General features: G+C 33.4%; 1 protein-coding gene across 1 annotated transcript in view; it reads left to right on the forward strand.

Moving 5' to 3' along the window:
* The window catches only part of LOC126971355 (uncharacterized), a 29,591-nt gene extending 20,175 nt beyond the window's left edge, over positions 1-9,416 (forward strand). Inside the window, exons 3-4 of the mRNA XM_050817640.1 lie at positions 3,056-3,187; positions 5,131-9,416. Of these exons, the coding sequence (XP_050673597.1) occupies positions 3,056-3,187; positions 5,131-7,320 (2,322 nt within the window). The 3' untranslated portion in view covers positions 7,321-9,416. The remainder of the gene's footprint in view (positions 1-3,055; positions 3,188-5,130) is intronic.
* Positions 9,417-13,594: the final 4,178 nt, after the last annotated feature.

Consider the following 13,594-nt stretch of genomic DNA (forward strand, 5'->3'; position numbering starts at 1 on the left):
GAACAGTAGATTATTACCATTAAACCCTTACCTTGATGATAATGGATTAGTACGAGTAGGAGGTAGATTGAAGCAGGCAAATCTAAAATTTAATAGAAAACATCCCATTATACTTACAAAAGATAATGTCCTATTACCCCTGTTACTGTGCGAAGCTCATTTTAAAACTTTACACGGTGGTCCCCAATTGATGACCACTTACCTACGAAGTAAATATTGGATCATTAAAGGAGGACAAAGTATTAAAAGATACTACAGACAATGTAAATTGTGTGCTAGATACAATGCTACATCCGGTACACAAATGATGGGAGATTTACCAGATCTCCGAGTGAATCCATCGCGTCCTTTTTCCATTAGTGGTGTCGATTTAACAGGGCCCATTTCGTCAAGAATAAGTAAAGGTCGAGGAGCGAAAACATACAAATCATACATCTGCCTTTTCATCATGGTACAACTTTTGTGGCTTCAGAGAAAGCACTATTGGATATGTGGAGACAAGGAAGAAATGAACTTCCCACAGAATTTCAAAAAATTTTAGATAGCAGAGGAACGAGAAGGAAATACATACCTCCAGTAGCTCCTAACTTCGGTGGTTTATGGGAAGCCGGTGTGAAATCCACAAAATACCACTTAAAACGTATTTTAAAAAACTCAACACTAACATTTGAAGAATTATACACCGTGCTTACCCAAATTGAAGCTTGTTTAAACTCCCGCCCATTAACAGCTTTAGGCGAAGATCTAAATTATTTGACACCTGCTCATTTTCTTATTGGAGAGCCAACAGTTACGATACCAGACACCAGTTACGAGAAGGTTGCAATCTCTCATTTGAATCGGTGGCAATACTTACAGAGAATGTTAAGAGATTTTTGGACCCATTGGCAATCAGAATACTTATCCCGTCTTCAACAACGTCCAAAGTGGTTGAAACCTAAATTTGAGATAAGCCTTGGACAGCTGGTGCTGATTAAAGATTGTCGCCTGGAGATTGGCAATTGGGACGTATTGAGAAAATGTATCCAGAGAAAGACGGTCTCACTCGAGTTTACGATGTCCGTACCAGCACTGGAATAAAGCAGCGTGCAATCTCAAAATTGTGTCACTTGCCAGATTAAAACAAGACTGTCCTTGGCGGTGGAGGATGTTCAAGTTGATTTGATATGTGGCTTTGATTGGATTCCAATAGATGGCGCTGAATATAGAAGTAATTATTTTACCTCGCGCTATTAATGTTTATTTAGATAATCCTATTATTTGCCAATCATTTGTAGTAGTCAGTTCAAAACAAATATACAGTGAATATCAGTTCGGTTTTATTTAACAGTGTAGTAGTGAAGTGTCTCCGTGAACATTAGGGTTCCCTGGTGCTGCGTACAACAGTAGGCGACCAAGTCTGACAACCATAGGTCAATACAGGAAGCACACGAGTATTAAAAAGTTTTCTTTCTATGTTTATTTTAATATATTTGCTTTTCATTACTTATTTGAGTTTCCAGTATTTTTTCCAAGCATGTCCTATTCTTGCAACAATTTCGTTGCCTTGATCTTTCTGTGATATTACTTGTCTTAGGTAAGTGTATTGATGTACATATTCGATATTGTTATTGCTTACTACAATTGGTTGTTCTATCCTATTTGTCATTGCGTTAGTTTTGAAATATTTAAAGTCAGACCCACTAGGCGACTTTGTTTTCGTGGTCATGTATCATTTCCACTAGTTCCAAATGAGAGGAGGCAAAAACTATTAAGTCATCCGCAAATCTTAGATAACTTAATTTTATTCCATTAATATTTAGGCCCTTCCAATCTTCCGGAATCTGAATTGGGTCCTACCCAATTCAGATTCCGGAAGATTTCTTCTAGAACTGCGGCAAAAAGTTTTCTGTGAATATAATATTATTAAGAAGCTTTTGTGAAATAGAAGCAACTAATTGTTTACAAGATAGGAGCATTTCGTAGTTATATTGTCGGGTCCAGGGGCTTTGTCCCTTTTTTGATTTTCAATGGCTACTTCGACCTCTCTCTGTAGTATTTTTGGTGTTTCGTAATTTTCTGGCAAGTTGACTGATTGTACCTGTTTTCTACCTGAATATAAGTGTGTAGCTATATGGCTATTAGATCTTGTCGTTTTTTTAAATATCTCCTTTCTAAACAATTGTTTATGTTTTTAAAGTGATAAGCCTCACTTCTAGGATTAATACATTTGTGTATCTCCTTTCTTTTTATTTAACTTTGGTATACATTCTTTTTTATCTGTCAATTGCTGCAAAACTTTTTTAATTCCTCCATTTGAACTATTTATTTTTCGAATGATCTTAATCTTTTTCTTTTCTAATATTTTTTTCTTATTTGTTTGCTAAGACATGTAATTTCTGCTCGCTCCGATTTTGTCTTGTTTTCTTTTCTAATTAACTCAGCTCTCTTATCCAAAAGATTCATCGATATATTTGATATATCTTGTCTGTTTGTGTTTCTCTCTTTTATAATTGATGATTTGATGGCATTGCAAAGCGCTTCATAGGCATTCTGTGTACTGTACGCCTCTGTGGCAATATTTATCTTTTCAAAATTTACTTTCAATATTTCGAAATCAATATTGTTATGGATTGTATAGTTTTTTACTTTAAATGGTCTTGTTTGGTTTTGTGAATTAACTAGGTTTGCTCGAATTATAGAAATTGTAACTGTTAAAATTGATGTTTTTCACGACTCTACAATCTTTAAATAGACTACTCATATTAGTTAGAATGTAGTCGATTTCATTAAGGCCTCCTGAAGAGATCCATGTCCATCTATTCGTTTTCCTTTTTTGTGTTGTGTTCGTGTGTTTAATATTTTTAAGATATTCTCGTAGGCAAATGCAATTAGTTTTTTTACCATTTCTTGTGCGTTTTCCATCGCAGTAGGGTCCTAGAATAAGTTCCTAACCGAGCACCCTCTCTCCTATTTGTGCATTAAATTGATTCGATAGCCTAAGTCCTTATTGTTATTAAATGATACAATCTATGTTTTATCATAATAAATACTAATTTAATTTGAAATGTTTCAGGCTAATCCGTTCGATGGTCTTCCACAGCTTATTTGTAAAAAATGTGAATCGATATTAAGTCAGTTTTATGACGTCAAAACAAAATTTCTTCAGAAACAAACCGCACTCCTATCGAATTCTTCAAAAAATGACGTAAGTAAAGTTAATATTGCAAAAGGCTTTAATTAAGAGATAATTATTAGTAATTCTTAAATCATTGAATTCAGGCAATCCATTTATCACCGTGTCATAAAAATAATAATAATATATCTTTATTTGCATAATGTGTGTATAAATGTAAAGAAAACTACAATAAGAATCAACACATTAGCCAAAAAAGGCATGCAAATTACATCAGCTGCACGACATTATAATAATTAAATTTTAACATAACAAGTACATAATATTTCATTGTTACGTCATTAATATGACGTCATGATTGTGTAGATGTTAATACATCTACACAAATATATAATAGGTAATAATAGAATCGGGAAATTAAATAAATAACTAGCTGACCCGACAGACGTTGTTCTGTACATAATAAATAAAATACAGATTTTTTATGAATTTGTCAATAATATTTCGTAACATCAAGGATTATTATTTCGTAAAATATGATTCCAGATCTTATAATGAAATTGTTTCACAGCAGAACTGTCAAACCGTGCCGTCAATAAATTCTCTCATAGGAAATATGTCCATACACAACAAATATTGGAAATATAAATAATTAGTGGTGGAATTTCTTAAAATCCGTTCTAAGCTGACCTCTACTCGGCGAGAGGAGTATTCCTACCAAATTTCAAGTCTCTACGCCTAATGGTTCCAGAGATATCGTGATGAGTGACTATATACGTGGAAATCTCTTAATCTATATATATATAAAAATGAATTGCTTTTCGTTAGTCTCGCTAAAACTCGAGAACGGCTGGACCGATTTGGCTAATTTTGGTTTTGAATTATTTGCGGCAGTCCAGGGTAGGTTTAAATGGTGAATAAATAGGAAAATGCTGGTAAATTAAATAAAAACAACAAATTTGTTTTTCCTTTGATGTGTCCATACATAATTTTTATGAGAGAATTTTTGACGCACCGTTTGACAGTTCTGCTGTGAAACAATTTCATTACGACAGCAGGGTGCATATTTTACGAAGTAATTTTGATGTTATGCTATTGACAAATTCATATAAAAACATTATTTTATTTATTATATACAGAACGTCTGTCGGGTCAGCTAGTATATATATATAGATTTGAATACACATGGCATGATAATTTCTGATATACATAGTCCTGGGTGCTTTTGTAACCAAGACTATTTGAATGTTTGTGGTCGCGGCTATACATTTCCTTGGCAGTGGTGAAAAGATATTTATGTCTCTTTACAAAAATAATAAATTTCGAAAATGTATCGGTACGGTAAAGTTAACAATTTGACTTTAATAAACAGCGGTTCAGATCAATATCAGCAACAGAAATCGCACGGATACATTATTTTTGGGCAATAAATGCTTTTTGGATGTTTACGCCAAATTATAAGACCGTATCTCAAAATAGATGCAATATGAGCGTGGTACTTCAATCTGTAATTTTTCGTAGGCGCCTACAGGGCATAAACAATTTATTAACTTCACAGAACTCATTTATATCTGATGTACATTTAAGTTGATCGTCCAAAATAAAACCTAAAAATAATGTTTCCTTTTTTTCGGTCATAATAACGTCATTATATTCAAATTTTTAATTGTTACGTAAAGGATTCGAAAATAAGATTACTTACACCATAATTTTAGTATTTGTAATGTCATTGAAATAAAACTAAAATACTATAGGCCCCAGGACACTTCTTTGAGGTACACTACAATGGTTAAATGTATATTCAGATCTGTTTCTTGCTCATTAATCTTATTCGTTTTGTTTTATGTAGTAACATATCTGATCTAATCCTATCTGTATGTGTCGGGGTGGTGTTAATGTTGTTCACACACGCCATATTGTGACCGCGGATTATGACTTCAATATGAAGGGTCAGCCTTGACAGTTGTTTTGTCTACTAATTTGTATGCGATTATATATTTACATTTTATTTACAGAATACTTCTTTAGATCCGCAACAAGATACAGTTACATCTACTCAACAATCTGATGCCGAGAAATCAGCACCCACAAGTAATTCACTTACGATAAAACTCAAAAGAGACGAAAATTTATCCTTAACTGATAAAGACCATTTGGCCGAGTCGAGTGAAACAAATAATTATTCAATTATACAAAAAAGTGAGAGTAAAGCCAAACCAAAAAAAGTATCGAAAGATTGGCGTAAAAATTATAATCGATATTTTGCGTGCCGATTATGTTCTAGAACTCATAAAGATAAAAAAAGATTACAAAATCACTTGGAAAATCATAAGAAGTTAATTGTAAATTATCCATATGCCTTAAGGCATTGTTCGGTCCAGATAAAAAAACTCGATCAAGAGCAGAACATAACAGGGCAGACGGATACAGTTGTTTTTCAAAATGACCGAATTATACAAAATAAAGGCGGGGCTAATTATCACATTTTATACGAACACAAAAACAGCAACCATGAAATTTATTCATCTGATTCCTCAGAAGGGATAGTTGGACAGAAAAGAAAAAGAATTCGTTTAATGTCTTCAAGTTCGGAAGCCACAGTTTCAATTGAAGATTCTGGCAAAAAAAATCCGGACGATAACACCGTTAGGGCATCCACTAGCCACGTCTCAAGTGTCTTTTTTGAAAACATCGACGTTAATGATTCATCTTCATCTGAATCTCGGACAAGTATTACAAAAATTTACTCAAAAAAATCAGCGGGTAGTAGATCTAGCGTTGCGGTAAAATCTATTATTAATCAGATAAGTTCTGCTTGTCGAAAAAAAACCATTCGTGATCATGAGTCTAGGAACAAAAATGCCAAGAGTAAAGATGCGATATTACAACGAAAAATTCTAAGTTTGGGAAGAAAAATAGTAACCAGTAAAAGTGAATTTAATTGCACGGGTATATTGAGGTACATTGAACACAAACAACTCGATGTAGAGTTGATAGAAAGATATTGCTACAGCAGAGAGTCAGAGAATTCCATTCGAATACACAGTAAACTGCGCGAAACTTCTACCAATGACTTGGATACTTCCGAATGGAATTCATTCGGCAGCATCATCTCCGTGAAGCAATACTTAAGACGGTTTTTGAAATCTTATATAAGAAGGAGCAGCAATGAAATTGACACAAACGTGACTACCATTGAAATACAAAAGGCCGCCAACTATGAACCAGCCAACACAAAACTATTGAATTCTACTCCGGTTGCCAATCCAAAACAGCTTCCGAAAAAGTCGAACTTGAATGAACCCTCCACCTCTACAGCACTGATTCAATCCAGCGAATTGAATACTTACGAGACAACTGGAGATGATCAATTTATGTCCTTGCCAAAAATTACTACCACTATGTCTTTAGCACCCAGTGCTAACAAAAAAAGTGATATTTCAAATGTTTCCATCACTGACGAAGTAACAGTTGATTCTAAGAAAGTTTCAACTTTCGTTCCTCTAATAAAAGTGAAGCCGGTTTCTCAATTAATGCCTGTTAGATGTGAGAGCGGTCGTAGCGAGCGCTCCTTGAATCTCATACCACCCAACTGGCACAGCGAAATTGATCAAGAAGCGCATAATAATAGAAATAATTCAGCACCAAATTCGACGAACATGTATTTCAATGAAAGTTCTGCTTTACCAAATGATAATGAACGACAAAGTTTGGGTCAACATTCGCATTCTAACAATCCCGTGATCGCCCACGCTTTTGTGTTGATGCACACTGTCGAACTACCCCACACTAAAACGAAATCACCTTTTAAATATTTAAAAATGTTACTGGAAATCCACGGCATAATATTAATGGAGTTTAATGAAATGATAGACGATCGTCTGTACTGTCTGATAAAGTTTAAGTCAATGTTTAAGCAAGCGCAGAAATCAAAAATTACGCTCTCGTCAGCATTATATGGCGACGAAAAAAGAATTTGCTTTAAGATAAGAGATAATACGTTAAAAGAAATAGATCTTGAGACATTGTCGCCGCATTGGCAATGGGAGATAATAAAGTTATATAAAGGAGACATTGTTGAAAAACTTATATATAATGCGAATAAAATTTCAGCTGCGATGCTTAAAACAACTAATCGTTTCATCTCGTTGTTAAAGTCGATCGTTTTTGAAAATATAATAAATAGTGTACCACATTTAAATTAACTAAGCGGCGCGGGAAATCCAAGTGCGTATATATATGTGTGCACATACTATTAATAATGAATATCGAAAGACCGAAACAATGTGGTGCAACCCAAATTATCTTATTATATTTTATTTTACTATCTACTCCATTGTAGTCAGGGGCGTGCATTCCATATAGACAATGCCCAACTTATATAGGTTAGTAAATTAACATATACCACTAGTATTAAATTTAACTTTGTTTCGTCATTCTTTATCCAAAGTTCTTTTGAATACCCACACGCTAAATAGATCTCACTCTAGTGCCTTCCTTGTTAGAACACCAATACACGCCCCTGGTTGTAGTCTACTAACTAATAGAATACTATGACTACCACATGTACTAGATATTTATGTGTCGGTAGGTTAAGAATATAATATGATGTTTATTGTTAGATTTTCTCGACGAAGATATTTAATCAGTAAAATGCCTTAATAAGATTGAGGCAATTTGTTATGAACATACCCATACCATGACGGTGCTATATTATGTATGTGAATTAATTGTTCAATACCTGTCAGTTAATGTCTTCTAGAGGCAAAACATGTAAATTATTATTTTATTTATACATTGTGTTACAAAAAAAACCCTGTACGATAGTTGAAAGGTCGAGCAGAACCTGCCATTGAGAGACTCTGAGCTATGGGATATAATAATGAATTGAGTATTTAATAATACAAAATTTTCATTGTTTGTCACCCCGCCCGCCCTTTTCAAGTAACTTCAATGAAATGGGTGTGTGGGCGGGGAAAAATGAAAATGGCCGTAGGCAGAGATACAGTGAAGATTTTTTTAAACATCCTGTATAAGGTACTGACACAGAAAAAGCCAGTTTAGGTTGAAAAAATTAGATCTGATGATTGAATCTAGGAGTATTTTAGAGAATTCGAATTTTAGAAACAAACGTACACAATATTTGATTTGTTGAACAACTAACAACAAGTACTGTAGGTTTGATGAATCATTCCGTGGAGTGGACCTGGTAATGATGACGAGCAAAGGCCACCGGCACTTGATGAAGGGTAAGTATTTCACGTGTGATAAGATCGTTAGCGTCTTTAAGCTTTAAATTTTAAAGAAATGAAAACTGTAGTGTCGTGTGACACCGGAAGGTGGCGTCGGAACCCCTGATAGAACCATGACTCGTAACCGTGTTTGGGCTTCCTGGAATTGTCATGAGACCTTACTTTTATAAATTCTTTCTTTATAAGCTTCACCTGTATGTTTGTAACCGACTTCTTTGGGCGCGATTTTGACCCTCTTTAAACGGCTAGATTTCGTTCAAACTTTGTAGATTTATCGAGTACCGATGACATTACACTAATTTGATAAAAAAATAATAGTTTAAAAAAAATAACACGCTATTTATAGAAAACCGAACTAAAAAATAGAAAATAAATAATAGTTTAAAAAAAACTAAAAAACACGCTTTTTATAGAAAACCGAACTAAAAAATAGAAAATAAATTTTAATAAATATAAATTAATAATAGTGTGAATAAAAATAAATTATTTTAAAAAAAGCGTGGGGTGCATGGTGTCAATAGTTATAAATATTTTATTGACAGATATGAGTAGAGTGATTATCATTTTGATAATATCTTAAAAAGCACCCCACGCTTTTTTAATAATATTTTTTTTTTATCACACTATTATTAATTTATATTTATTAAAGTTTATTTTCTATTTTTTAGTTCGGTTTTCTATAAAAAGCGTGTTTTTTAGTTTTTTTTTAAACTATTATTTATTTTATATTTTTTAGTTCGGTTTTTTTAAGATTATAAATGTATTGTTCCGCTTTACAATAATACTACTTTTCCGCATAACTTGTAATATATTCTTATTTAAAAATGTTTATATTATCTATGAGATAACTGCAATGGGTTATACATGTCATAAAAACCAAACTTTATGGGAGGAACAAATAACTTAGTTCCCAGTTTCGCCGCAACTTTTATAAATTAATTAATATGCTTAATAATTTAATTCAAAGTTAATAGGTTTTTTTTTTAAATTAAGTTATACTGTGTATTTTAATTGTATTGAAATATTAAATTAAATTGCTGTATAACTAATAGAGTTAAAACTTGATTGGTCGATTAACCCCTACCAGCTGGAAGACGAACAATGGGATCGCCTCACGCGGTGGTCTTTGGGGAGGCTTTTTATCAGTATGTAGTTAGATGAAATAATTATGTTGACAAAGTGCTCAAATATGATAATGAATAAAATAAGAGTCATTTGAAGTATTTATTAATGAATATTATCTCCATAACAGGTTGTTGTAATATTCCAAGGCATCTTCTGTTTCTTCATTAATTCCTTAAATTCTTAAAGTTTTAGGAACTTGTTTCTTTCAATCGAGCAAAATCCACTGTGTAGCTTTGTGTGATTGTTCACATTAATATTGGTTATTGACATCACCTTGGCAGTGATCTCTAAATGATAATTTAATAGTTATTTATGCAACTGTTGTGCGTTATGTGTTATGCAACGCGCGAGGTTCTGGTAGTGTGGAACGCGCATAAACGAAAATGTTCTCTTTTTTGAAATTCATACAGATACCACGCACCGAGCAATAAGAATGTGGCTGTCTGTTGAAACTCTTTGCGCATGAAGGGATCGAAAAAAAAACATAGGAGTGTTGTTATTAAATTCAGTACAACATTACAACACTCGTTTGGATGATGTAATGGTTATTAGAACATTGGGTGTTTTAATGTTGGCAATAAGCTTACTGTTTCAGAATCTTTAATAGAGGATTTAAAGCATTGGTGTAGAAAAAGTTTATTATTCACTGCATATGCGTATAGCTATAAGAAGAACTGAAACAGATGGGTATCTGTTTCTTGTTACTAATCTATAATAGGTCATAAGATAACAGACGTGGACTTGTTTTATCAAAAATAGTTCATTTGTTTTAATATAATATACTTTTATTTTCATTTCATCATTTATTTGTAGTCATGGGTGTACATGAAATGTTACAAAGCACAATAAGAGTTCTCCATTCCTTGCCCGCGTGCTGTGGCGTAAAAATAATAACTAATAAAAAGTTGTTATAGAAATATAAATAAACACATTGTCAGTAAATTGATATATAAATAATTGAAATTGGTAAAAACATTAGTAAGTAATTAAATTAAGTTATATGATATTTAAAAATGTCAATTGAGTGATGCATCTGAAAAGAAGTCTTTTATAGTGAGATTGATAATAATCCATATACTTACTTAACCCCTTGTTTTATGACACACGGCCGAGGAAACCTTTGGACTAATTGGACATTTATTAATTTTAATGGATTAAATTGTGATTTTTAATGTATGTAAAGTATCCAGTACTCTAATTGTTGTAACACGCCTGTGTATAGAAAGATGTTGTAATTACTTAGTTACTATAAATATTAATATTAATGTATTTTAATTGTTCCCTTACAGTATTATTTTTTTCATAATAATTACTGAATGCCATTTCACAGATAATAGAACAGTTTGCTCGACTTTTTCTCGTTGGTCAGCTAATGATCACAAGCAATCCCTGCTCACAAATGTAGATTTATGTCAGATCTGTGTTCCCAGTGTGGTGGTCTGGAAGCGTGGGTTATGACGTCGACGGCAACATACTCTCTTTCGTTAGCTAGGTTTATATGTGGACCAGGGGCGTGCATATCATATAGGCAATTAGGCAGTGCCTACCTCGTTATGAACCTGAATAAATATAGTGTTAAAGTTAATTTAGTTTAATTTGGTTCCGTTATTTTATAACCTAACTTCTATTGAACCCCCACTCATAATATTTCCAAAATACCTACGGTAAGCAATCTCCAGGCTCAACTACAACTAGTTAGATCTACAGTGCCTACCTTGCTAGAAAATCAAAGCACGCCTCTGATGTGGACCCGCCATAGCATTAAGGTTACTGTCATGGTATGGTATGAAGTTATGTCGTTTAAGTTATAACAATGTAGGTACTATGTTTGATAATGATCGCACCAACTATTAAGTTCCTTTAGTATCCAATCCTAAGAGCGAGATGCGTTGAGTGTAATTTTTATTATGAATTATAAAATATGAGATTTGTCGTGATATTGTGATGTGGTCAAATATTTGTTTATGATATGATAAGTAGCCGCTTGACGCCCGTCTGAACTGATTTACCAAAACATTCCGTGGGCAAAACATCGAATGCGCCCATACTGCTGGGACAATGAGTTCATCAAAATATTTTGTAAGAAAATTATCTTTAAAGCCATTTGTACATACTTTTACTGTTACTGAAAAATAAATGAGTTTTACTATAACATGTTGTTTATTATTTTGAACCGCAAGGAAAGGCCTGTGTGTGCCGAAGATATAGTTCTGCTGTTCATGTATCAATTACACTCATCATCATCTCAGCCGGAAGACGTCCACTGCTGGACAAAGGCCTCCCCCAAAGATCGCCATGACGATCGGTCCTGCGCTGCCCTGTTCGTCGGTCCATCCCTAAAACACTACGTCTTCCGGTATGTGGTCGCCATTCGAGGACCTTACTGCCCCAACGGCCAATGGCCTTCTGTCCGCCAAGCTATGTCCCCTGCCCACTGCCACTTCAGTTTCGCAATTAATTGGGCTATAACAATAAAACTACACTATCTGTGCCAAATATATTCTTACTGTATCCGTTTAATATACTGTTATCTACAGTAAAAAAAATAAATATCACTTCGTTTGAATTTGGATACTGTTGTTCCTAAATTGTAATAAAGAGAAGGTACTCATGTGATATCATTAAGTGGTACGTACACAAAGAAAGTAGGCAAAGAGAATGTTAATACGTACTACGTAATAAGAGGTGGGACTGCCTAAGTAAAAATTGAAATTTAATTTAGTATGAAACGTGCAGTCATTTGACATAAGTTTGACACAGTAGTCATTACAGTATGGCGATTGGCGACGAAGTATAATCTAGAAGTAAAGTTGCTAAAAAAGGTAGTGGATCTCCTTTTTTATAAGATTACAGCCGTCATTTGTCAATCTGCCAATGACTGCACGTTTCATACAATGGAGTGAATCGCTTTTTTCTCGGAGAAGTTCGCTAGCCTGAAAGTAGGTACCTACGCAGCCAAATTAGACAATGTCTACTGTGACGCAGGTTTGGAGCCACAACCAAGCTTTTGAATATATTCAGCAAATAGTTGAACATACAGATGGTTTTGTGGTGAGATTTCTAATGTTGACATTTAAAATGCATGGGTTGCATCGACTTATTATCTGTGAGTGAGTTTGAGTATCACGAGATGAAGTTGGATTGATATATGCCTCAATGACAAAAGACTCACACTTATAAAATAGAGACCTGCAAAATAAAACGATTCATTGGTCGGCCATATTTTCAAGTCCAATCGGATCACGTTTGCGGAGCTCTTTATTAAAATAATGGTAACGAAAATTGCATCTCTATTCGTTGTTTTCTCATTCGAGAGTATAAAGAGAGATGTCATATCGAAGAGCAAAATGTTAAAAAAATAAATTCAGAGGATGGAAAGATTTTAAATACAATCAGCAAAAATAACGTATGACATTACAGGTTCATTGTTCATACATATGAGATTAAATTATATTTTAAATTATTATTAGGTACATATCTACATTATGTAAAAAAAAATTTTTACATTCATAACAACGAAACTTAACAAATTTAAAGTTTCGAATACTTAGAATACGTCTCATGGGTCTCATAATGTATGTTTGTCCCGTATCTTTATAAAAAAAAAACACTAACGATACTATGATATAAAACTATAATATAAAACATTATTATAAATACTATGATATACTGAAATATTAATTATTTTTAATTAGTTATTTCACAGAGACACAAATAAGTATTTTGTAAACAAGTTGCATCGTTTGTGAATATGTACCCTCATATTTTATTAAAAAAAACTAACTGTTTTCCCTCGTTTATATATTGTCTCTTAGGAGGAACATTATTTCACGATGTCTGTCTTTTACAAATAAAAAACACAAATATTACCCGGGGTCTAGGATTTTCTGTACACCAAATTTCATCTAACCAGCTGACTCGTTTGAGCATGTAAATGTAAAAATAGATAGATAAGAAGACGAGTTGAAGACGTAGCTTGTCATGTACACAAAAGAAATGAACCTGGCCTGTTCTCATGCCTTGTCCAACAGCAAGAGGCTCTATCTAGATATAAAAAATATCTAAGGCATCAGCTTAGCGGGATAATGTGTTTGCCGCAACT

The sequence above is a fragment of the Leptidea sinapis genome, chromosome 23, assembly GCF_905404315.1.
Source record: "Leptidea sinapis chromosome 23, ilLepSina1.1, whole genome shotgun sequence".
Classification (NCBI taxonomy): Eukaryota; Metazoa; Arthropoda; class Insecta; order Lepidoptera; family Pieridae; genus Leptidea; species Leptidea sinapis.